Source organism: Rhinoderma darwinii, chromosome 2 (genome assembly GCF_050947455.1).
Source record: "Rhinoderma darwinii isolate aRhiDar2 chromosome 2, aRhiDar2.hap1, whole genome shotgun sequence".
Classification (NCBI taxonomy): Eukaryota; Metazoa; Chordata; class Amphibia; order Anura; family Rhinodermatidae; genus Rhinoderma; species Rhinoderma darwinii.
In genome coordinates, this window is record NC_134688.1 from 18,179,692 (window position 1) to 18,205,133 (window position 25,442).

General features: G+C 43.9%; 2 protein-coding genes across 10 annotated transcripts in view; one reads left to right on the forward strand and one right to left on the reverse strand.

Moving 5' to 3' along the window:
• CCDC81 (coiled-coil domain containing 81) overlaps nucleotides 1–819 on the forward strand; it is a 74,565-nt gene extending 73,746 nt beyond the window's left edge. For all 6 annotated transcript variants that reach the window (XM_075851427.1, XM_075851429.1, XM_075851431.1 and 3 more), the window contains one exon: nucleotides 352–819. In XM_075851427.1, coding sequence (XP_075707542.1) covers nucleotides 352–490 — 139 coding nt within the window. In that variant the 3' untranslated portion in view covers nucleotides 491–819. The remainder of the gene's footprint in view (nucleotides 1–351) is intronic.
• Nucleotides 820–8,757: 7,938 nt separating this feature from the next.
• Nucleotides 8,758–25,442, reverse strand: part of ME3 (malic enzyme 3) — a 335,644-nt gene continuing 318,959 nt past the window's right edge. For all 4 annotated transcript variants that reach the window (XM_075851433.1, XM_075851434.1, XM_075851435.1 and 1 more), the window contains exons 11-15: nucleotides 16,873–16,978; nucleotides 15,372–15,514; nucleotides 14,324–14,497; nucleotides 13,919–14,017; nucleotides 8,758–11,188 (exon numbers count right to left, since the gene is read on the reverse strand). In XM_075851433.1, the coding sequence (XP_075707548.1) occupies nucleotides 11,027–11,188; nucleotides 13,919–14,017; nucleotides 14,324–14,497; nucleotides 15,372–15,514; nucleotides 16,873–16,978 (684 nt within the window). In that variant the 3' untranslated portion in view covers nucleotides 8,758–11,026. The remainder of the gene's footprint in view (nucleotides 11,189–13,918; nucleotides 14,018–14,323; nucleotides 14,498–15,371; nucleotides 15,515–16,872; nucleotides 16,979–25,442) is intronic.

The following is a 25,442-nucleotide window of genomic DNA, read 5'->3' on the forward strand; positions in this document are numbered from 1 at the left end:
TGTCAAAAAAACGCAGCAAAAAAACGTGTTTATTTCCGTCTCCCATTGATTTCAATGGGGTTTTTGAGGCCGAAAATGCTTTTTCCTACGAGCGTTTTTTTTTGCTCGCAGTAAAAAAAATGCCTCAACCTCCTATTGAAATTAATGGTAGTCAATTAAAAAAAAAATTTCGGCCGGTTTTTGCCACGGTTTCCGCAGCAAAAAAAACTCAGTGTGAACAGGGCCTTAGAAGACACCAGTATGGTAGGTGGGGGTCCTGTTCCACATTTTGCACTGGGGCCCAGGAGCTTCATGTTTCTCCTCCGCCTCTCATTGTCTCATTGCTGTGACTTGTTCTTTCTTTCCGTCCAGGGCTGGGAGCGAGCTCCTTCTAGATCAGTTTGAGAAATACCGCCGCTGCTTTCAGTGCAAGCGACGCACGTCGAACTGCGGAGAGACCAATGTGTGGTGTGAGTCCAGATATATCCCCGGATCCCGGCTCATGGTTTGAGATCATCTTCCTCTCTGGGCTCTCCCTTGAATCGTGATGGCGCCTTCTGCAGTAATAGTTGTTATTTACAATGATGAACGTCTAATATAACATACCAATTATAGCTAATTATAAAACTTGAAAAAACCCGTCCTACCTCTGTCTCTGCTCTGGTTGTACCAAAATAAATACAATTATTGGCTCTGGAGCGGCGGCCATGCCATTGCGGTTCTGAAGGCGGATTGGATTTTACATAATTTACATAATTTTTCCTCTAAATGGACCAATTCGCAGCCTGTGTCTCCTGAATGATTAGAATAAAGGATCGCTGATTACGCGCAGCGTTTGCATTCTGTGTCCGCTTCCTCATTACCACAGGATTAACCGGTTTTAATTCCACTTTTGTGTCGTGTTAACAGAAGTTTATTGAACTGAATTAGCGAATATTCTCTTAAAGGGTAACTAAACGTTCAACAAACTTCTGACTTGTCATAGTGACATGACAGAAGTTTTGATTGGTGGGGGTCCGAGCGCGGAGACCCCCACCAATCGCTAGAACAAAGCAGCAGAAGTGCTCGTGTGAGCGCTCAGCCGCTTAATTTCTGTTCGCCTTTTTCCGGAAATCAATGTAGCGGTGTACAGACTCAATAGGAAGTCTATGACCTGTATTCCGCCATATCGGCTTTCCGGAAAAAGCCGAACAGAAACGAAGCGTCTCCGTGCTCACACGAGCACTTCTGCTGCTTTGTTTTAGTGATTGGTGGGGGGTCTCAGTGCTCAGACCCCCCTGATCAAAACTTCTGACGTCACTATGACATGTCAGAAGTTTGTTGAACGTTTAGTTATCCTTTTTTTTAAAAATCAAACCAAATTTATTGATACGAACACAGAAATGAAATAACATAGTAACATTCACATTACAATTTTCCAACATCGTATACAATAGTGACAGCATATCAGGAAATCCCCAACTTCCCCCCTTTCCCCCCTCCCCGCACAGCCCCCCGCTATATCTCCGCCCTTTGTTTCTAGTACCATTCCTGGTCAGAGCACATTTCTCTTATCCAATTTCCCCACCACCCCTTTTTTGCTCCAGACTCTATCACCTCCAGTTCCTCAGACGACTCTCGTTCCTTAGGGCAGATACACACGAACGTTGCGTTTTTGCGCGCGCAAACAACGCTGCGTTTTGCGCGCGCAAAAACCATTTGACAGCTGTGTGTGTCATGCGTGTCTGATGCGCGGCTGCGTGATTTTAGCGCAGCCGGCATCATAGAGATGAGGCTTGTCGACGCCCGTCACTGTCCAAGGTGCTGAAAGAGCTAACTCTTTCAGCACCCTCGACAGTGAATGCCGAACACAATATCGAAAAACCTGTTGAAAAAAAAGAAAAAGTTCGTACTTACCAAGAACTTCCCGGCCGTTGCCTTGGTGACGCGTCCTTGGTGACGCGCCTCTCTTGACATCGGGCCCCACCTCCCTGGATGACGCGCCAGTCCATGTGACCGCTGCAGCCTGTGCTTGGCCTGTGATTGGCTGCAGCTGTCACTTGGACTTAATTGTCATCCCGGGAGGTCAGACTGGAGGAAGAAGCCGGGAGTTATCGGTAAGTCAGAACTTCGTTTTTTTTTCTACAGGTTCATGTTTATTGGGATCGGAAGTCACTGTCCAGGGTGCTGAAACAGTTTAACTCTTTCAGCACCATGGACAGTGACTATCTCCTGACATCGCATACCGATAATTTTTTTGCCGGGTTCGGCCAAAACGAGTTCGGCCGAACCCGGTGAAGTTCGGTTCGCTTGTCCGGCTTCGCTCATCGCAAAGACACTCCGTTTGGATGTTCGGAAACAGAAAAGCACGTGGTGCTTTTCTGTTTACATTCATCCTTTTGACAGCTGGTGCAATGTTTCAGTCGGTTCGCACGGAAGTGCTTCCGTGCAACCTGCGTGGTTTTCATGCACCCATCGACTTCAATGGGTGCGTGATGCGCGAAATACGCAGAGTTGTTGAACCTGTTGCGCTTTTTGCGCAGCAGACAAACGCTGCACAAAAAGCACGGACTGTCTGTACTGCCCCATAGACTTGTATTGGTCCATGCGTGCCGCGTGAAAACCACGCGGCCCGCACGGACCGAATACACGCTCGTGTGAATCCCCCCTTAGTCTGCTCAGTTCAGGTGACAGCACCTCGGGACAGGCCAACCATCTGCTCCATTGTTTCTCAATTTTTTTTTCCGTGCCCCTTTTAGAAAATATCTTATGCTCCATCAGGATATTATAGTTCAACATTCCTACAATTTCCCTCATCCCTGGTGGCTCCTCATCCAGCCAGTGTTTAGCAATGCATTTCCTCGTTTGATATAATATCTTGGCAATTGCCAGGCTTGCCATTCTGTCACTCTCCAATTCTCCCACCGCTCCCAACAACATAACTTTAGGGTCTGCCACCAATTCCCGACCATACACCTGCTTTATCAGATCCCATATTTCCCCCCATAGGGTCCTCAGAGCCTCACATGACCAAAACATATGCAGAATGTCCGCCTTCTCTTCCGTGCACCTAGGAAATTTAGCATCCGCTCTAATACCCATCTGTTTTAATACCCACGGGGTGCGATACACTCTATGTATCAGGAAGAGTTGTGATCTCCTCTGCGCCAGACTGAGCGATAAGTGACATGTGGATGCTAATATCTCCTCCCACTCCTCCTCAGTCAATGGACCAACATCCCGTTCCCATTTTGCTTTTACCAGCACCATCGGGTTTCCCAGGTGTTTGGACAGCAAGCTCCTGTACGCCATTGAGATCAGGCCTTTGGTCGTGTCAGCCCTTCCCACATACTCCAGGACCCCAAGAGCACAGACCGTCAGGTCCACCACATGCGCCTGCGCCTGTAGGGCATGACGGATCTGCAAATATTGATAAAACATATTGTGCTCTAGTGGAAATAGGTCTTTCAACTGCTGAAATGATCTCAACCGTTTAGTTATCCTTTAAAGTGAACCTGGCACGAGAATATTTTTAGCGAAGAAGTGGGCACTAAGGGTATCATAAAACCCATCAGTCTGCCAGTGCAGAAAACCAGCACTACATCATGTCACTACACAGAAACTTTGATGGTAATCGATACTTGTTTAGTACTGGCTATATACCTCCGTTTTATTAGTACAGTCTAGATTCTTCTCAGCATGGATTCAACAATGTGTCGGAAACATTTCTTCAAGAGGTTTTACGAGTTAAAGGGGTTGTCTGAGATTTAATGACTTTGTGTTAAGGCTTGTAATTTATAAATGTAAACACATTTGTAATATACTTTTTCCAAAGTGGCCCCGTTTCCTGATCCTGCCGTGGGGAACTTGACGGGTGACGTCACTCTCTCTGCTCCGGCTCTGCCGCTTTGTTGATCTTGAATTATTTTCCGGGTATACGACACTTGTGACGTGGTATATATCGGCTTGTTCTGTTGTAACGCGCATGCGCGGCCCCTGCTGTTATCTCGAGAACAGCGGGGACAGCGAGAACAGCGGGGACAGCGAGAACAGCAGTGACAGCGCATGCACGTTACGGGCTGTGAAGCAGAACAGCCCATACACAAGAGACGTGTCTTATACCCTGAAAATAATTCAAGATCAACAAAGCGGCCAGTGCCAGTGCAGGGAGTGACGTCACCCGTCAAGTACCCGACGGCAGGATCTGGAAACAGGGCCACTTTGGAAAATGAAAGTATATTACAAATGTATTTACATTTATAAATAACAAGCATTAACACAAAGTCATTGAATCCCGGACAACACCTTTAAGTTTAAAAAAACATGTCCGCTTTCTTCCAGAAACAGCGCCACCCTTGTCCATAGGCTGTGTCTGGTATTGCAGCTCAGTGGATTGGGCTGAACTGTGCTTACTAGGAGTCTCCCGTTTAACCACACCTGAAATCTAGGCAATGCTCTGTGAGCCGAACACAGCAGTAGCACACATCTCTGACTCCGTGCCGAGAGCTCCTACCTACACTGACACATTGTCACAAAGTACAACTGTACAAACTGGACAAAACGTGAGACAAATATCATAATCTCAATGTAAATGCTTCACGGACAGCACATGTCCCCCCCACACACACATTACGCCACTATCACTAGCCTTTACCATTTACTAAAAGCAGAATGGATCCATTGGGTTTACTCCAAATCCTAGTCCTACCATCTGCTTGGTGGTGCAATCTTCAGCTGGTAATTTTTGGTCAGCCTGTGCTTTGACACTCCAGATTCCTGTTCTCAGCTGACATGAGTAGAACTGCGGTCTTCTGCTGCTGGAGGCCATACAATCTGAACATTTAAAATGTTTGAAATTGCTAAAAATTTCGGGTCTTTAAAACCCGATACCAAACTTGACTGAAAAACTAGTTTGGCAGAGGTTTGGCTTTTGGGGCTGTGGACAACGTGTCCCAGGCGGGAAACTTTTTGATTTTGCTCTGGAGCTGTCCCACCTCGGTATTAGCCCCTGAATGTAGTTTCTAAACAGCTCTAGTTATACTTGTTTTTTACACAGTGCCCCTGCAGGAAAAAGAGAGCATGGCAGTATTTTCAGTCTCTAACAAAGGGTACTACCTAGTTTCATTTAAAAGAGGATTTCCCCAGGAAGTGCAGCCATATTACTGCCAAGCTGATGATGCACTGTCATTCTGTCAGCCGGTTATGTCAGAAATTAATAGCCAGTGTTAGGCTGTGTTCACACAGAGTTTTTTGCAGGAGGAAAATTCCTCCTGCAAAAACTGCTCCAGACGTTTTTTGCACAGTAGTTTGACAAAATCTCGTCAAAACACTCGTCGAGGCGTTTTTTTTCCCGTTTCTGACTGATTGAAATGGGGTTTTGGAGGCGGAAACCGCCTCAAGATGGGTCATGTTGCTTCTTTTTACCACGACGCGGTTTTTCCGCTCGCGGTAAAAAAAAATATCCGCCTCCCATTGAAATCAATGGGAGGCATTTTCGGGCGTTTTTTGACGAGTTTTGCGGAGTTGTTTCCTCGCCAAAAAACTCTGTGTGAACAGGGCCTTAGGGTATGTTCACACACAAAATAAAAAACGTCTGAAAATACGGAGGTGTTTTCAAGGGAAAACGGCACCCGATTTTCAGAAGTTTTTTTAAGTGGCATTTTTTTACGGCCGTTTTTGTATAGAGTCTATGAAAAAACGCTCCAAAAACGGCCGAAGAAGTGACATGCACTTCTCTTTCGCGGCCGTTTTTTTACGCAGCCGTTTTGAAAAACGGCCACGTAAAAAACACCCTGTCGGAACAGAACAACGCTTTTCCCATTGAAATCAATTGCCAGATGTTTGGAGGCGTTCTGCTTCCGAGTTTTCGGCCGCTTACGGGCAGAAAATAAGCAGTGTGAACATACCCTTACTGTTACTAAGGCTCTGTTCACATCTACGATGTGGCTTCTGATTATATCAGAAGCCTCGACGCAGTGCCAGATCCGTTGTCACACAATTGACATCATCAGGGCTCCGTTGTGGTGTCAAGTCATTTCGACAGCAAGAATAGTGTTGCTTGCATCACTATTCCTCCCGTTAAATCTGATGCCGTTTGCAATGGAAGCTCCAATGCAAATGTGAACAGAGACAGATGTGTGTGTGTGTGTGTGTGTGTGTGTGTGTGTGTGTGTGTGTCAGTGTCAGTGTCATTCAGGGCAGAAGCCCTGGATTTTTGATTTAGTGCCCCGGATCCACAATCGGCTGTCACGTTCAATTGTATCTGCTTCCTCAGATACAATTGAATACTATGTTGGAGTAGAGAGCTTTCAGCTCCCTGCTCCACCATTCATTGGGCCTGCACCCTATAAAACACTGCGACAGGATCCCTGCACAGGCCATGACATGACTGCATCGCGCCGGCCTACGCCAGGATCCTGTCTCGACAACTCATAGGCTGCTGGTCTAGCCCGGCTGTGGAACTCCATTCGTCGTGTGAACGGAACTAGGCGAGTACATGTTTTTTTTTTTTATTTGTTTGTGGGGCACTGTGGCACTATCTACAGGGGGGTTTGGCACTTTCTACAGAGGGCACTGTGTGGTAGTATCTATAGCAAGCCCACACCCACGTTGTCACTAAGCCATGCCCCTTCCAATCACTCCGAAATAACAGGTAACCTGCCCCCGCAGTTCCTGCCTAATTCTATTGTTACCTAGAGGGTCCCATCGGCAATGTACCCACCACTGAACAGACTTACCAATATATAGATTATTTTTACATTTTGGGTATAAATCCTTTTTAAAGGAGGCACTCACACAGCTGTATTTTCGTAGTGGATCCCTTAGGAAGCAGGAAAACAGGAATTTTATAGTTTTCCTTCTTCCCTTTGTTGTGCAAGAAATATATATGGACTGAAAATACAGCTGTGTGAATACACCCTTAGGCCTCATTCACCCGGCTGCATTAGGAATAATAGACCCCTAATGGGGCTATTCACACGACCGATTTTTTGACGGCCGAGAAAACCGGCTGTCAAAAAATAGGACATGCTCTATTTTCGGCCGGGTGCCCGGCCGCCCGGCTCCCATAGAAGTCTATGGGGCCGGGTAATACACGGCCATCACCGGGATGTGTCCCGAGTGATGGCCGGGTTTTCCGTGGCTTGCGCTCTGTCTCCTCCTCCTCACAGCGCAGAGTGCATGTGAGGAGGAGGAGTTGATGCCATTCTGACGAATGGCTACGCTGTACACTGTGTAGCAGGGCCGGGGTGTACAGCAGGTGGAAGGGAGCGCTGCGCTGGCTCCCTTCCCCTGCTTGTTTTAAAAGCGCCCTGGCCCGGCGACACCTTCGATGGCGCCGCTAGCAGCTGCTGCTGCGACTGCTACTACTGTAACGACGCCACTATAGCAGGGCGGGGAGGTATCTCCCCACTCTGCTATGTGCTAGCCGCACTTTAGCTCCTTGAAGGAGCGGAATCCCCGTGTTTTCGGGGATTCCGCTCCTGGACAGAGCGCTTGATGTCTCTGTCCATATCTGGGCAGTGACATCAGGGGAAACTCCTGAAGTGGAATCCCCGAACACATGGGGATTCCCCTTCAGGAGTTGCCGCTGATGTCACTGTCCAGATCTGCCCGGCCCGGAACGGATGCAAAACTTTATGCAAACCGGCCGGGCAAAATGGCCAATTTTACCGGCCGGCACTCGGGCTCGGGCGGGACCCGGTCGTGTGAATCCCGCCTTACTAATCGTGCCTCTGTTAAGCCCCTCCCCTCTGTTAGTTTAAAGGGTACTTAAGAGGACCTGTCACTAGTTTGGTAATGGCCAATCTCCTAGATAATCTAATAGGCGCGGTCACACTAATAATGCTAGTAAAAATTGTGTCCCAAAATGTTTATTGTTTTAGAAGTTATGAGCCTTTTTCTAAATATGCAAATGAGGCTATACTAGACAAGTGAGAGGTAACAGCAGCGATTCCCCAGAGGTGGAGCCTCCTCACAGCCTCTGACGCTGTCCTATCAGCATGAAGCTGCTTCACCCAGTGTGAGAGACTGAGGCTGGAGGGAAGGGGATCAGCTATATCTCCAGCTGTGGACCACCTCGGACAGCAGTTCTGGTGGCATATGGAAGATGAGATTCTAATCTTTAATATGGCACCAGATGGATCGCAGTTCTAGCTGTGACACAACCGTAGATATCGCCAGTTGAAAACACAGTTGGGAATGAAAGCTGTATACTATATGATCACGCTGTGTTGCTGGGCAGGGAAGAGGAGAACTGTATGATACTGACGGGACAGCGTCATACAGAACACATTACACCGCCATAGTGAAAAGAAAGTCACCTTCTATTTGGCAAGTGTAGCCAAATTCACATATTTAGAAAAAGGCACATAACTTTGCAAAAATAAAATAAATGACACTAGTTATCAGCATCGTAGCGCCTATTAGATTAGTTAGGAAATAGGGCTTTAATAAGCTCCTGACAGATCCTCTTTAATGGAAGGTGACCTGATAGCAGACAACACCATATGGGACATCCTAAAAGAGCCCCTCCACTCATCCGCCGCCTTTATCTCTATATGTTTAGATTTGCAGAAGAACAAAGTAGACTAAGGCTCAAAAGACCCCTGGGCATCATCCATTTGTGCGTCACATAGGACCCCTGTATATGTGTCCCATAAAACCATAATGCCTGAAGCATTAATCTGTAATAACAGATAGGCAAACGATAAGCGGAAAGTAATTTTTAGCATGAATTTCGAGTTTATATTAAAGCATTACACAGGAACGAGCTGCTGTAAAACACTACAAAGCGTCATCTAAAAGAAGCAGGTTTATTTTAAAAGGAGTTACAAGTATAAAAGTTTCCTGGTGGTCCGAGTATAATAGAAACATTCGGTCACATAGGAAGTCAGTGCATATACAGAGGAACCACCACAAGGGCGAAGAATCCGGACATTGGTTTAAGGAACGGATGAAGCCTAAGACTGGGGTTACACGCTACGCCAAGACCCGGTTATGAGCACAACTTTTTTTTTTTTACACCAATAGCCTATATAATTTACGGACGGCTTCCATCTTTCGCCAGTCAAGAATGTAATTTTTTGCGTACAGTCGAATGAGGACAACAGGGACACCCATTAATTTCAATGGTGAGGTGGTCACACATGTGTGGTCAGCTCTCCGTGAATATCCCAATTTGTTATCAATATCAGCAGGGTCTTAGTTACCGGACCCCACCGATGTGACATATGGTCCGAAAAACCCCTTTTGTCAGTCAACAAGTCCCCCCGACACCAATACACGAGGGAAAATTTTACAAACTGGAAAAGACTCGGCCTCTGATCCACAGTACAGAAAACGGTAAGTGATAAAATATCAGGTAAAAGTTGACCACAGACTTTTAGGCGACTTTCTGCTGGCAATTTAATGACTATGTTGCCTGACTAACAGTCCCCCAATGACGGTCATCAGGGACAACACCGATACCACAGGATGGGGCTTTGTTCGTCTCGGCCTTTGTTTGCCCTTTGTTTCTATACATGAGGCCTAGTCTTTTACCTTACACATATGTTTGTCCTTTGATTATATAATGGCCAAACTTACTGTACATTTGATATACATGTGGGCAAAATATTGTTGCAGACATCCATTTCAGTGGTTTTAAACTCTTTCTGGGTTCTTGACCCCCATGGACATATTATGAGCCATGTTAGCAATGTGTCTGCACAGCATGGGAGCGGCCATTTTGTTGGTGCAACGATGTACAAAAGAATGCAATAAATGCAATAAATTTGTAAAGTCATGAAGCACTGCGTTGGCAGCCATTTTCATCAGTCATTTGGAGTGTAACTTTCACTGTGAACTGGCAACAGATTATAGCGCCTTTTGCTTCACTATTTCCCGAAGAACACAGATTGAGGATGATGAAAGGACCCTAGACACCATAGAGGCTGCCCATGCAGTTACTTAAAGGCCAATGAGAAGGGGGATTTGTTTAGGTTAGCCTTGTCCCCATTTTGTGAACTTCCAGGGCCTGGGAGGTGGTGGTGGTGGTGGTAATGGTGGGGGGGAGGGGTACAACCAGCTTTGGACTGTCCTGCCCCAGGATGATGGGTGTGATGGTATGAACCAGTATTACCCATTTGGATTTTTTCCATCTATAAATTTGATGGCTCTGCAATCTAACCGTGCATTCAATATTTCTTTATGGGGAATATGAATAGAAATGGGGTGGCAATATTTAGGACAACTACGGTTTTCAAAGGGCATGTTCCCTACTGTATTGATGGCATATTGATAAGATGGGTCATCTATGTCTGATTAGTTGGGGTGCGACCACTGGGACCCCCCCTGATGCCTTGAATGAATGGGCTAAGACACTCGCTATGGCGGAGCAACCACTTTGGCTTATTTTCAAAACCGCGCCACTCATGTTCCATCATTATACGCTTTTGCAATACAGACCCATTCACTTGATTGGGATTATATTGCAATTTTCAACACTGTGCCAAGTTGTGAGTGGCGCTTTTTAATAGGCAGCATTAGGGGTTCCAGCAGTCAGTAATCAATAAACCATCATGGATAATATGAGGAACTGTAACTGAAGGAGAACTTAATTACTGGGGTATGACCAGCTGTGACTCCGGGGCTTCGTCTCGGTCCAAGGGTAGCAACCTTGGTCGGGTGAGGATATAGGGATCTTTACCCATGTCTTATGCAAATAGCTCCATCTGGGACAGGCTTGTAAGATGTCAATCATGAACTTCGGTGTCCCGATGCGCTAAAAATGTCCGACACCTTTCAATACGTCCATTTGCATACAACATGGGTAATGGTCCAGAGGTCCGAATCTCTAGATGAGAGCTGCTACCCATTAAGCCATGGCAGGATATATTAATTCATAAATGTGCTATCCACCATGACGGATTCTCGTTAAACCCACTGATCAGGTGATGACTTGTATTACAATCATTGATGGTTCCCCCATGCTGTATGGATTATGGGAAGCTTTAAAATGAGTTTGTTTCTTTGTTTCCTCTTGGATCGTTAAACAGTGCAACATGAAATGACCGTGGCAGGGTGCAGGCTACACGTCTTGCGTCTGCATTGCTTCTTCCGGCCAATGGTAATTGTCAATGGTGAAAGAGTCGTAGTCAGGACTGTAGACCAGGGACTTTACAAACGCCTCCTTGTCCTTGGGTTCTGGATACCAGGAAGCCAAATTATTCTTGTAAGCATAGTCGACAATCTAAGGAAGCGATAATAAGAACGATTCGTTATGAAGTACATGAGTATTATAGACTGCGGAGAACAATTATAGGAAGAATACATTGTGTATGGAGCCGAGGAAAACGACTCTGCAAATGTGTGCTGGAAGCGTCAGCCTCCAAATTACAGGAACATTGCGTTGTGTGGTTAATGTTCTCATCATTATACAAAATTATAGAATATGAGGCCGGCTCAACCAATGCAATCTCAGTCATAGCTGTATTTTAGGGCTCGGAGTTTTGGGTTTTATCTATTCTGTTTATTCATTAAAGGGGATTTACTATCATATCATTTATAACCCATGTGAAGGCCTCATGCACACGACCGTAATTATTATTCGCAATTACCTATCCGTAATTGCGGATTAAATACTGAACCATTCATTTCTATTGGCCACGGACACCATCCCGTATATTTACAGGTGTATGTCTGAGCTGTAGAAATGACCCGTGGAAAATAGAACATGTCCTATTTTTTCCATTTACGAACCGTGCGCCTATTTTTTTAATGTGAGGTCCGGGTGACAGTCCGTGGCCCGCCCATGGCCTGTCCGTGCAGTATTTATAGTCAATAAATACTGCATGGTTGTGTGAATAAGGCCTAAAGAACACAGGAAATAATATTTATGTGTGATGTACACTATTTCTACATTTTGCCCGGTATACGTACTATAAAATCGAGATATACCCCATACCTTACTCTTGTCTATTTTCTGTTGTTAGTAGTGATGTCCTCCTGTAGTTCACTTTTATTAAGGACGAGCACGCACAGTGTATATCTCAGTTTGTGATTCTCCCTTTGCTGTGTCTATGTAGAACAGTCAAATCCTGGATGTGCGGTGCTCTCGTCCTGGTATAAGCACTGTCTACAGCTAAGCTCCCGCAGCGCACCTCAGCGAAACATAGTTTTGGAAGGACAATGAGCGGTCATATGGCACCACAGAAAAGATCGCCCGTTATGAATGAGTAGTCGGAAACAACAGCAGAACCGCAGCGCCAGGGAGAGGGAGGTCAAGAAAATTGCTTTGTAACACACCGATGATGCGGTACGTCTATTTCGGGAAAGGGGAACACCGTGTAGGACTTTTTAGAAAATTTAATGCAGTGGTAAAACATCTTCAAGGGCCATTACATTTTTGCAGATCTATTGGAAGAGGGTAACATAGTTGACATGTTTCACATTGTGTTAAACTGGGGCAACATGGAGACTCTTTGCGTCGTGACTTTCCAATAAACATATTTTATTTAAGGTAGTGACATTTTAATACTTTTTTTTACTATTCGCAAAAAAAATAAATCTTAATGTAGTGAAGTTTTCACACTGGCCAGTAGATCATACCCAATTGGCTGATACGCCCTGTTTTCTGCAGGTCACTTGTTAGCTTTGCTGTATAGACTGGGAAAGAATAAGCAGTCATCTCAATATCATTAGAGGGCATGGGATTTAATGACAGCTCTATTGTATGGCTGGAGGCCTAGATAAGGTAGGATAGAAACACTATATACACAGATAAGGATCTGTATGCAGCTTCTCTGCCACTGCCTAGTCTCTAGGGGAGGGTCACCTATTAGTCAGATATTTTCTGACTTATTTCTGTATGAATTGACTCCCATTTCTTGCAGCTGCCACTAAGCGCACACACCCTGCTGCACTGTCTATATCGACAATGCAGAAAGGAATTGTACATGCAACTCAAAGTATTCCTGTGGACTGCAGCTGTAGCTGGATAGTTAAAATAGAAAAGTCAGGTTACAAAAAGTTTACATGTTGCCGATAGCCATAAAGAGAGTGTTATGTCCAGCCTTTTAACTACATGTCATTTTTATGTCCAACTTTTTGTGCTGATTTTTTATTTTTATTAAATCTGTATTGATCTGGTTGAGGTACTTTGATACAGAGCTCCAAATCCCAGGCATAGACAGAGTTAAATGATGTAATTCTGACTGCTGGCAGTCACCACTAGAGGGGGCTTATAAGCATACTGTGTTTTTATTATTGAGTTCAATGTATAAACAGTATGCAGTAAGCTCCAAAGGTCCCCCTAGTGGTGGCTTCAGGCAGACAGAATTTTATCATGTTTCTCAATGTCTATGTAAGGGATTTGGATCTCTGTTTTAGAAAAGGACATTTGCTATTCAGGAAGCTAGGAAAGCCCGGTCAGAGTTGCAATGGTGATCATATTGGTTATAACCCAGCTTTCCCAAAATAGAGATATAAATAAGAAGCAGCTTAAAGGGTAATTAGCTTTCAAAAACTTCTGGCATGTCATAGTGACATGTTAGAAGTTTTGGTCGGTGGGGGCCCGAGCACTGAGACCCTCACCAATCACTAAAACAAAGCGGCAGGAGCACTCGGGTGAGCGCTAAACAGCTTAGTTTCTGATCGGCTTTTCTCGAAACACTGAGCAATGAGTGTACGGGCTCAATCGAAGGTCTATTAGCCCGTACACCAACTGCTCTGCTTTCCGAGAAGAGGTGATCAGAAACAAATTGGTTCAGTTCTCACCCACCTTCTGCCGCTTCGTTTTAGTGATCGGTGGGGTCTCAGTGCTCAGATGCCCACCAATCAAAACTTCTGACATGTCACTATGACATCTCAGAAGTTTTTTGAATAGTTAACCTTTAATAGAGTATGAAAGAAGATGACTTAAGGACTTAAGTCAAAATCAAATGACTGAAGAACCATGGTAGGTAGGACTGGAGACACTTACCTTGATGGCAATTTTGAGGGAAACTTCCCTTATGGTACTTAGTGGTGGATACAACCTGCCCTCTGCTAGATTTTCTGCAGTCACATCTTCTGCAATAGCCTAAGAGGAGACAAGATTAACACTGGATTCAAATAAGATAAAAGAACATGTTGGAGGGACATATGTTCATCAGACTCTATGTTCATGTGTTAATAAGTTAAGCTGTGCTGGGTAGTGACGTCATCCATAATAAGATCTATCAACAACAGCTTGTTGACGGTTTCCAGGTAGCTACACCATAAAAATTAACTGGAAAAATAATTTTTTAAGAATTTTACACAGTAAGTAGATTTTTGCTGGCCAGCTATATAGCCAATGTTAATATTAGGTGGAACTTTACTTTAAATCAAGGCTAGAAATACGAACCTCTGCTGTGGTTAGGAAGATATCCTCAGAGATGTGTCGGACGCCACATGCGATGACCCCCAGAGCTATGCCGGGAAAGACATAAGCGTTATTTCCCTGACCTGGGTAAAAGGTCTGACCATTGGGAAGCGTCACCTTAGAGAATGGACTTCCACTGGCAAAAATGCCACGACCCTGGAGCATGGAAGACAAATGTTATGAAAATGATAATCCAGGGTAATATTTTATTAAAGAGCAACTCCACCCCAGAACCTTGTTAAAGAGGAATTCTACGGGATATGCTATAAATGTCTGGTAGATGCAAGTCCTAGCGCGGACACCTGAACCTATATCCAGAACGGGGGTCCCCCAACCCGCTCAAGTGAGCCACCACCGCTCCAATGATTCCCCGTCTGGATGAGGTGGCTGGTAGCAGCCTCACCAGACAGAGTGGGGGTCGGGTGACACTTTTTTGGGTATACAGTAAGTGCGGGTCACTTACTGTATTTAGACATTTATCGCATATGTCGTGGATATTGCATAAATGTCTTAGATGTCTTTAATCCTTTAACGTTCACCCTGACAAATTTGACCTACAATAGTTTGAAAGGGCAAATGTGAGTGTGGGATTGATGAATATCTCTTATAGACATATAGCGAATCTGCCCAAGATTGAGGGGTTTCCACGTGTGCCACAATGTTTGCAAACAAAGTGGAAAATGGGATAGGGACACCAGGCTATGAGGGTGGTGGTGTCAGTCAGCTCCCGGAAGGGGCCTTATTTTTATCTTTGCTTTGAGGCCCCTCGTCCTGTATGTACGTCGTTGCCAAAATGCTAATTATTCCTTGGGTGTTTATAAGTTGGTAGGTTCCATAAGTTCGAATAAGTGTAAGACTTGCTGCAAAATATTTCATGGTTGTTAGTGATTTCCGAGATGCAGAATTATTTATGTATTTTAATTGAGACCATTGATTCCAGCGCTGTACAGAGCTAGAGCCATTGGAAGATGTGGCCACTAAGTCACGTGAACTTGAACACTGGCTGGATCGGGGGAAAATCTTGCCATACCTCTGTCAGCTGGTAGCACTGCTCTGCCGTACACTCTGCCTTGCTGGTTGGATTACTTAGTGCAAATATAATTGGTCGTTCATTGAAAGCAGCCATGTTTTTCAATATCTTTTCTGTAAACGCACCTCCGATGGCAGCAACACCTGTTAAAAACAACCAAACATTTCACCACCAATGACTGCATATTAAAGGGGTTTTCCCATCTTGGACATGTATGGCATATCCACATATGGCACTTATCTCTAGAGCAGGGCCCCCTGACCCCTCGTCATACCTTCTCTTGCTCTCCGGCCAATGGCTGACAAGGTGGTCTGGAGTACGCAAACAGCCAAGCTCGCTGAGCTATGCTGTTTCCGTAACTCCCATAGAAGTTAATGAGGGTTATGGAAACAGCGAGTTGCTACGCTGTCTCTGTAACTCCCGTTCACTTCTATAGAAGAAACAGAATCAGCAAGCTCAACTGTTTCCGTACTTCCGACCACCTCGTCAGTCAGTTGTCGGAGAGCAAGAGAAGGTAGAACGTGGATCAAGAAGCCCCATTCCAGAGATAGGTGCTGGTCCCAGAGGTGGGACCCGCATCTATCGAACCTTTATGGCATATTCTGTGGATAAACCATAAATGTCCAAGATGAGAAAACCCCTTTAATTGTTCATCATCATTTGGCTTATGAATGCAATTACAACAGAAACATTTGTCCTTCTGTGATAAAGCCTGGACAACCCTGATTTTTTTTCTATAATGTGTCTGTACTAAATGATCCCCTACTTTATAAAGAATTTGTCAAGTTTTTAATGAACATGGATTAAAGCTTACTTTAATATATAGATAATCAAACATGGTGGAAGACATTAAACTCTAGTTTAGTAAATTTAAACAAGTGTGCTTGAAGTTATAGCCCGAATGTCTACAGCTAGTCTACTATGTCCTCATGACAACACTTCCTCAGTTCCCGACTGAACTCTATATACATTATCCGGTATTATGAGGATCCAAAAATCACTATCCACATCAATGTTTACCCATATAAACAAACCAGGTCAGATTGGCCCACCAGAGGATCTTCCGGTGCACCCAGGCTCTGAGACAATAACGGGCCACAAAGCTTCAACATCATTTGGAGGTGACTTTGGAGCCAATCACTAGTCATTAGGTTCTATTTCTTATGGGTTGATTCACAAATAACCTATTAGACCTTATCAATGATATGTCCTGCATAATAAGGATAAACCAACAAAACATGGGCAGGAAGTGTTGTGTTGCATTAGTAGAGGAGCTGTAGACATCGGACCAATAACCACAAACACTTATGTAACATGGGGCAAATGCTTCACATGGGGCGCGTGTGGTGGTGTGAACCGGATTCTATGTGGGCTCCATTGCGATGTTAGCTATGTGGCCCTCTTTTTTTTTATGTATGTCCCTAACGAATTCAATATGCTTTGTTTTTCTACTGACCGCCATTTTCAGTAAAGCGTAAATACATGGTAATTTGCAACCCACCTATAATGGCTGTAGGCTTTAATATCTCCACAGCTTCTTCTAAAGTCTTGACTGGAGGGTGATCCTGAGCAAACATCTCTTTTTCATGATTCAGATTTCCCCGTCCCTTTAACAAAATGGAAAAATGATTTAAAAAAAGTTTGGAGGCTATGACAACAGGACAGACGCTAAGCTTAGTGTAGATGGAGAGGACATAGGAGTTGTAGAAGCTATTGTCTACAGAAATCAATTATCAAAGTAATTCTGGAAGGGAGACAATGTCTAGCCAACTTCTCCCAACTCCTGTGTAAACCACCCAAATATTCACGCTGCTGTGTTGGGGGGGGGGGGGGGGGGCTGGTGGCCATCTTCCCCTATCTTAAGCTAATGGCACTTGTTGGCGGACTTGTTGCCAGATATCCATCCAAACTTGTTCTGATTCTGATGGGGAACTACAACCAGGCTTTCACTTTAGACTGCCACGTGGTAAAGCAAAGATGATTTTGGAAGGTATGGGTTCTCCTTGCGGGGATCCAGCTGGTAAGAAGTCTTATAGGCAAAAGCGCTCCTCAAGAAGGAAGAACACTGTCATTTTAGTGCCACCTATAGGTGACTACCATGTAAGAGAACCTGGAAACATGACCCATGTTAATAGCCAAACCAGTGACACTCATCTGTAGATAGCACTCATTTATCAGATGATGAAGAAAAGATCAACACGTGTAATGACGAGTCCGAGGATGAGGTTTATAGGGACTACAACATTTTCGGTGTTTCTTTATGGATGTAAAAGTTGGACAATAAAGAAGTGAGCAAGAAAAGTATTGACGTCTTTAAATATTGGTGAATACTTTTTGGCAGGAAAATAACTAGATCCTTTGACTAATCCCCTTGGAAACCTAATGACTATACCGAGGAACCATTAGACTGGGTTCACACGACCTATTTTCAGGCGTAAACGAGGCGTATTATGCCTCGTTTTACGCTTGAAAATAGGGCTACAATACGTCGGCAAACATCTGCCCATTCATTTGAATGGGTTTGCCGACGTATTGTGCAGACCTGTAATTTACGCGTCGTCGTTTGACAGCTGTCAAACGACGACGCGTAAATGGACTGCCTCGGCAAAGAAGTGCAGGGCAATTCTTTGCCACGTAATTTGAGCTGTTCTTCATTGAACTCAATGAAGCACAGCTCAAGATTTACGAGCGTCTCAGACGGCTCGTAAAATGTGAGGAGGAGCATTTACGTGTGAAACGAGGCAGCTGTTAACAGTCTGTCTTTTCACACGTAAATGCCTCTCATCGTGTGAACATACCCTTAGAGAAGAAAATAATGCTTGGAAAAGTTGAAAGGAGAAGAAAGAAAAGGATGAGCATCAAGAAGATGGATGGAGACAATCTTGAGAAATCATGAACAGAAGACAGGACTACCTGGAGTCCAAATCCATTCAATAGCTGAATATAGTAATAAAAAAGGAAGCGGTTTCAGTGGGACATTTGTCACCTGGAAGAGCGGTTTTTCCCATGGAGTGGGACAGGAATCCCCTTCATAATGGAAAGATGTGCGGCTATAGCTCATAAAAGACAACCCCTGTCCATATTTCCTATTTGGGCATATGGACATCATAGAGGAAGGGGGCCCCGCTCACGATCTCTTCTAGGAGCCAGAGCGAGGAGCAACTAAATAAGAGCAACTCCCACTCTCGCGGACCCTGTCCACCCATGTATTAAATCATCAGCTATTTACTTGAATGGCCGGCATGTAATACTAAATTGTCTTAGTAGTTGCCGCTGCAGGGGAAGTGTATGGCCGGCCCGGAGAATCCCACGATGATCTTCCCAGGAGCAGATGAGTCCCAGGAGCTGGCAATCTGCAGAGAAGGGGTTGTCATCTGAATCTTAACCAGAGCGGAGTTTAGAGGGCTTCATGCCGGTTTGTTAAAATGAAACTCTGGGAGAATTTCTCTGGGTCATGCAACATACCAGGGCTGCTAATTCTCCAAATGCAAGTTTCCAAGAAGCTTGGTAAATTATAGGTCCGTAACTCCACAGAAAAAAAAAAATGTCTGCATGTTATTTGACTTTAAAGGAGAAGTTATTACGCTCCCTTCTCATTTATCACTTCCTGCTATGCAGATATTGGCTGAAGCTGCACCTCTCAGACATCCTGCTTTGCATGCTGCACATAATACTGCTAATACGGAGAGCTCTCTGCTGCATTTTAGATGCTTCCTCCTGTATTTGAACCAGAAATCAGAGAGAATTAGCTTAAAGGAGCACAGATCAGTATTATGTGGAGAGTGAATGCGGCGGGTGGCAAAGCAGGAAGCCTGTGAGGTGAGGCTTCAATATCAGCTGCAGAGCAGGAAGTGAAGTGAGAGAAGCTATATCTCATTGACTAGAATATAGAGTAACCACACTTGCTCGGCCACCGTTCGTTGGATCGATAGGGATCTCAGTGGTCAGACTTCCATTAATCAGACATTAACATAACATACAATAGAAACGTAGTGATGGAAAATCCCCAAAGATCACATTCAGTGTGGATTTTAGGGCAGGCTGCTGATAAGACAAGCTGCGGATTTCAACCTTTGCATTGCAATCGTGAAGGAATCGCTCCAAATTTGCAGCAAAACGAATAGCAAAAAATTCTGCTACATCTGAACATAATCTAAATCCGTAAAATTGCTCTAGGTTGCAGGAGGACCTTAGTTTATAGTGCAGGACTATGTTTCCCATGTTTTCCAATCCGAGAAGGCACAGGCATTGGGAGCTACATACACAAAACTGCCAAGTATAGAGAATGGAGTGGCGAATGGAAGGAGAAATGAGCAGCAGGAAAAGTTTTTTTTATATTCATATAAACGTTGGGTGGCCGGGTGACCATAGAAAGTTCTCTGTATGATGCAAAATGGGTGACAATGGTTGAAACTTCCTAGAGAAAGAGCAGCTGTCGAGTACAAACTGCTGCTCTTACAGGTGAAATTCTATGTAGACTAAGAGAAGAGAAACAATTATGAGCACAAAGGAGTTTTATTATTTGGGTGGAGAGGCACTTTATAGGGATGTTCTCTCTAGACTGCTAACAGACTGTATAGTTTGATTCTGAAATCATTTTGCAATCCATCTGTCCCCCTAAAATAGCAAATATATCTTAGTACGAAGTAAAGGAAGGTGGAAGGGAATATGACTGCGGGATCAGACTACACAGGCTTTGTTTGCAGTCTGTTACCATAGAGACACATAGGACTGTATAGGAGCCTAATACTTAGTTTTTCATATTTATGACCTATCCTAAGGATGGGTCATCAGTATATGATTGGTGGGGGTCCGACACCTGCACCGATCAGCTGTTCCGGCTGCCTCCGTGCGCCGGAATCTATGCAGTGGCTGGTGCCGGAAGCAGATGGCTCCACCCATAGTATAGCAGCCTCTCTGCTCCAAGTTAATAGGAGCATGGTTGCAGTAAACCAGCACGGCTGCTATATAGTGGTCAGACCCAACTGCTTCCAGCACCGGAGCCGCCACCTATCATATACTGATGACCTATACTGTAGATGGGTCATCAGTATAAAAACAAAACAAAAAAACAGCCCACAACCTGGACAACCCCTTTAATAAAAAAAAAAGTACGAGATTTTTAATTAAGACTATTTGCAAAGTTGCTTTTATTTTCCCCTTTTAGATGCATTGGAGAGAAAAAAATGGTTGCGAAGGTGGAGAAGCCCTTTAAGGAAATGTTAGCAATGAGCCTCATAACTTCATGTAGTTGTTTTACCGTTTCTCTGGTGTAAGGCAATAGGATTAACTAGAGAGCAGGGCGCAGAGAACATGACCACAGATGGTTTCTCGTTTTCTTTTTGGTCTCAGAATTTTTGTACCGAACAACATTTACAACTTTAGAGAGTTTGTGGCCATCTGCAGTGTACAATTAGCGGCGCTAATGCCATTACGGCCCAGTGGCGAACTCAGCACGGATTATTTTATAGGAATTATTCACAGCACACAAAATTATAAAACCGCATTGTCCCAGACTATACTCTGGAAGGGAAATCTAAATATGTTTTTCTTTATTTCCTGGCAGAAAAGTTCATCTGTGAGGGCTGTCAAACAACCACTTCAGAAATGAGCAATTATCCTGAACCTCTAGCCGGGTCCCATGCCAAGCTGGGCAGTAAAATAAAACCGGGATTAGCGGAGCACTTGCCCATAGCAACCAATCAGATTTCAGCTCTCATTTTCCTTGCTATGGGCAACTACTCCACTAATCCCTTTTGGATTTTACTGCCCAGCTTGGCATGGTACCGGGCTGGAAATTAAGGGTAAGGACAATCATAGCGGCACTGACCTGGTCGCACCATGTTTGGCGGGGCTATCAAATAGCCTGTTAATACGAATATATAATTACCAAACTTCGGAAGCAACTCTAACTTCAGATTTACTAATATATGGACACATTTTTCATTTTGGGTGAAAGTGCCATAAAAACCCGAGAAGAACCTCAAAGGCTGTTCAATGCACGTTCTAACCAATGACACACTTCCTTCTATTCGGCCGACTCATATTAGTCATATAGATTAAATAGTTACGGATTTTGATTAGTCATTATTGGCTGGATCGTTAATAAAATTGTTAAGTCTATGCCCAGTTTTATCCTTTACAGGTTCCGTATGTTTAACCCTTTCAATCAGAGACCTAAATCTGTATTAGTGTCACTGTTAGGGCATGACCACACATGGCGGAATTCCTCCGCAACTGTCCGCATCAATGCCGCACCTAATCCGGGTTGCGGATTACGGCTGCGGATCTGCACAAAATGTGCAGAAAATTGATGCGGACTAGCTGCTGCGGACTGCGGGAAAAGTGCTTCCCTTCTCCCTATCAGTGCAGGATAGAGAGAAGGGACAGCACTTTCCCTAGTGAAAGTAAAAGAAATTCATACTTACCGCCCGTTGTCTTGGTGACGCGTCCCTCCTTCGGCATCCAGCCCGACCTCCCTGGATGACGCGCCAGTCCATGTGACCGCTGCAGCCTGTGCTTGGCCTGTGATTGGCTGCAGCCGTCACTTACACTGAAACGTCATCCTGGGAGGCCGGACTGGAGACAGAAACAGGGAGTTCTCGGTAAGTACGAACTTCTTTTTTTTTTACAGATACATGTATATTGGGATCGGTAGTCACTGTCCCGGGTGCAGAAACAGTTACTGCCGATCGCTTAACTCTTTCAGCACCCTGGACAGTGACTATTTACTGACGTCTCCTAGCAACGCTCCCGTCATTACGGGAGCCCCATTGACTTCCTCAGTCTGGCTGTAGACCTAGAAATACATAGGTCCAGCCAGAATGAAGAAATGTCAAGTTAAAAAAGCAAGACGCATCCGCAGCACACATAACATGTGCATGACAGCTGCGGACTTCATTGCGGAACTTAGAATCTCCATTGAAGTCAATGGAGAAATTCCGCCATGAGTTCGCAACCAGTCCGCCACTGCTCCGCAACAGACAGAGCATGCTGCGGACACCACATTCCGCTCCGCAGCCTATGCTCCGCAGCGGAATTGTACGCATCGTGTAAACGAACACTGCTAAATTAAAGTGAAAGTCAATGGAGAAACGGCTCCGCTGCGGATTAACGCTGCGGAGTGTCCGCAGCGGAATTTAAGTGAAAATCCGCCATGTGTGAACCCGCCCTTAGTCGTTGTGCTGAGAGCATCTACTTGGAAGGTTAAGTCTACACTAGATTACAATTTACCTTACGTCACACAGCTGGATGCTCGGCTGAACAAGCAATGTCCCTTGGCAAAGAGACATAAACTATTAAAACCGCTTGGTAATCTGTCTTTGAATCGAAGTCTTTTCAAGGCCAGGGTCCAATGGGGATTTTATGTACCAAAAATATATATCTAACTTCTTTCGGTAGATCAAAGTGCAAAATCGTGAACTAGCGCCCCCCAATCTATACAATGTTTGATTTTTTGCCACTCAAAATGAAGTTGTATGTTTACAGGCAAATTCATGCGGCAGCAATATGTCCACATAATAACGTGATCTCAAATGGTCATCTGTCGCAGTAACAATGTGTGATATCTGCAGCACGTAAAATAGTTATATTCTTGTACATAGGGGGCAGTATTATAGTAGTTATATTCTTGTATATAGGGGGCAGTATTATAGTAGTTATATTCTTGTATATAGGGGCAGTATTATATTAGTTATATTCTTGTATATAGGGGCAGTATTATAGTAGTTATATTCTTGTATATAGGGGGCAGTATTATAGTAGTTATATTCTTGTATATAGGAGGCAGTATTATAGTAGTTATATTCTTGTATATAGAGGGCAGTATTATAGTAGTTATATTCTTGTATATAGGGGGCATTTTATAGTAGTTATATTCTTGTATATAGGGAGCAGTATTATAGTAGTTATATTCTTGTATATAGGGGGCAGTATTATAGTAGTTATATTCTTGTATATAGGAGCAGTATTATAGTAGTTATATTCTTGTATATAGGAGGCAGTATTATAGTAGTTATATTCTTGTACATAGGGGGGCAGTATTATAGTATTTATATTCTTGTATATAGGGGGCATTTTATAGTAGTTATATTCTTGTATATAGGGAGCAGTATTATAGTAGTTATATTCTTGTATATAGAGAGCAGTATTATAGTAGTTATATTCTTGTATATAGAGAGCAGTATTATAGTAGTTATATTCTTGTATATAGGGGCAGTATTATATTAGTTATATTCTTGTATATAGGGGCAGTATTATAGTAGTTATATTCTTGTATATAGGAGCAGTATTAGGGCGGGTTCACACATAGCGGAATTTCACTTAAATTCCGCTGCGGACACTCCGCAGCGTTAATCCGCAGCGGAGCCGTTTCTCCATTGACTTTCACTTTAATTTAGCAGTGTTCGTTTACACGATGCGTACAATTCCGCTGCGGAGCATAGGCTGCGGAGCGGAATTTGGTGTCCGCAGCATGCTCTGTCTGTTGCGGAGCAGTGGCGGACTCATGGCGGAATTTCTCCATTGACTTCAATGGAGATTCTAATTTCCGCAATGAAGTCCGCAGCTGTCATGCACATGTTATGTGTGCTGCGGATGCGTCTTGCTTTTTTAACATGACATTTCTTCATTCTGGCTGGACCTATGTATTTCTAGGTCTACAGCCAGACTGAGGAAGTCAATGGGGCTCCCGTAATGACGGGAGCGTTGCTAGGAGACGTCTGTAAATAGTCACTGTCCAGGGTGCTGAAAGAGTTACGCGATCGGCAGTAACTGTTTCTGCACCCGGGACAGTGACTACCGATCTCAATATACATGTATCTGTAAAAAAATATATAAGTTCATACTTACCGAGAACTCCCTGCGTCTGTCTCCAGTCCAGCCTCCCAGGATGACGATTCAGTGTAAGTGACGGCTGCAGCCAATCACAGGCCAAGCACAGGCTGCAGCGGTCACATGGACTGGCGCGTCATCCAGGGAGGTCGGGCTGGATGCCGAAAGAGGGACGCGTCACCAAGACAACGGCCGGTAAGTATGAAAGTCGTTTACTTTCACTAGGGAAAGTGCTGTCCCTTCTCTCTATCCTGCACTGATAGGGAGAAGGGAAGCACTTTTCCCGCAGTCCGCAGCAGCTAGTCCGCATCAATTTACTGCACATTTTGTGCAGATCCGCAGCAGAATCTGCAACGCAGATTCTGTGCGGCATGGATGCGGACAGTTGCGGAGGAATTCCGCCATGTGTGGTCATGCCCTTATAGTAGTTATATTCTTGTATATAGGGGGCAGTATTATAGTAGTTATATTCTTGTATATAGGAGCAGTATTATAGTAGTTATATTCTTGTATATAGGGGGCAGTATTATAGTGGTTATATTCTTGTATATAGGGGCAGTATTATAGTAGTTATATTCTTGTATATAGGGGCAGTATTATAGTAGTTATATTTTTGTATATAGGGGCAGTATTATAGTAGTTATATTCTTGTATATAGGGAGCAGTATTATAGTAGTTATATTCTTGTATATAGGGGGCAGTATTATAGTAGTTATATCCTTGTACATAGGGGCAGTATGATAGTAGTTATATTCTTGTACATAGGGGGCAGTATTATAGTAGTTATATTCATGTACATAGGAGCAGTATTATAGTAGTTATATTCTTGTACATAGGGGGCAGTATTATAGTATTTATATTCTTGTATATAGGGGGCATTTTATAGTAGTTATATTCTTGTATATAGGGGGCAGTATTATAGAATTTATATTCTTGTATATAGGGGGCATTTTATAGTAGTTATATTCTTGTATATAGGGAGCAGTATTATAGTAGTTATATTCTTGTATATAGGGGGCAGTATTATAGTAGTTATATTCTTGTATATAGGAGCAGTATTATAGTAGTTATATTCTTGTATATAGGGGGCAGTATTATAGTATTTATATTCTTGTATATAGGGGGCATTTTATAGTAGTTATATTCTTGTATATAGGGAGCAGTATTATAGTAGTTATATTCTTGTATATAGGGGGCAGTATTATAGTAGTTATATTCTTGTATATAGGAGCAGTAATA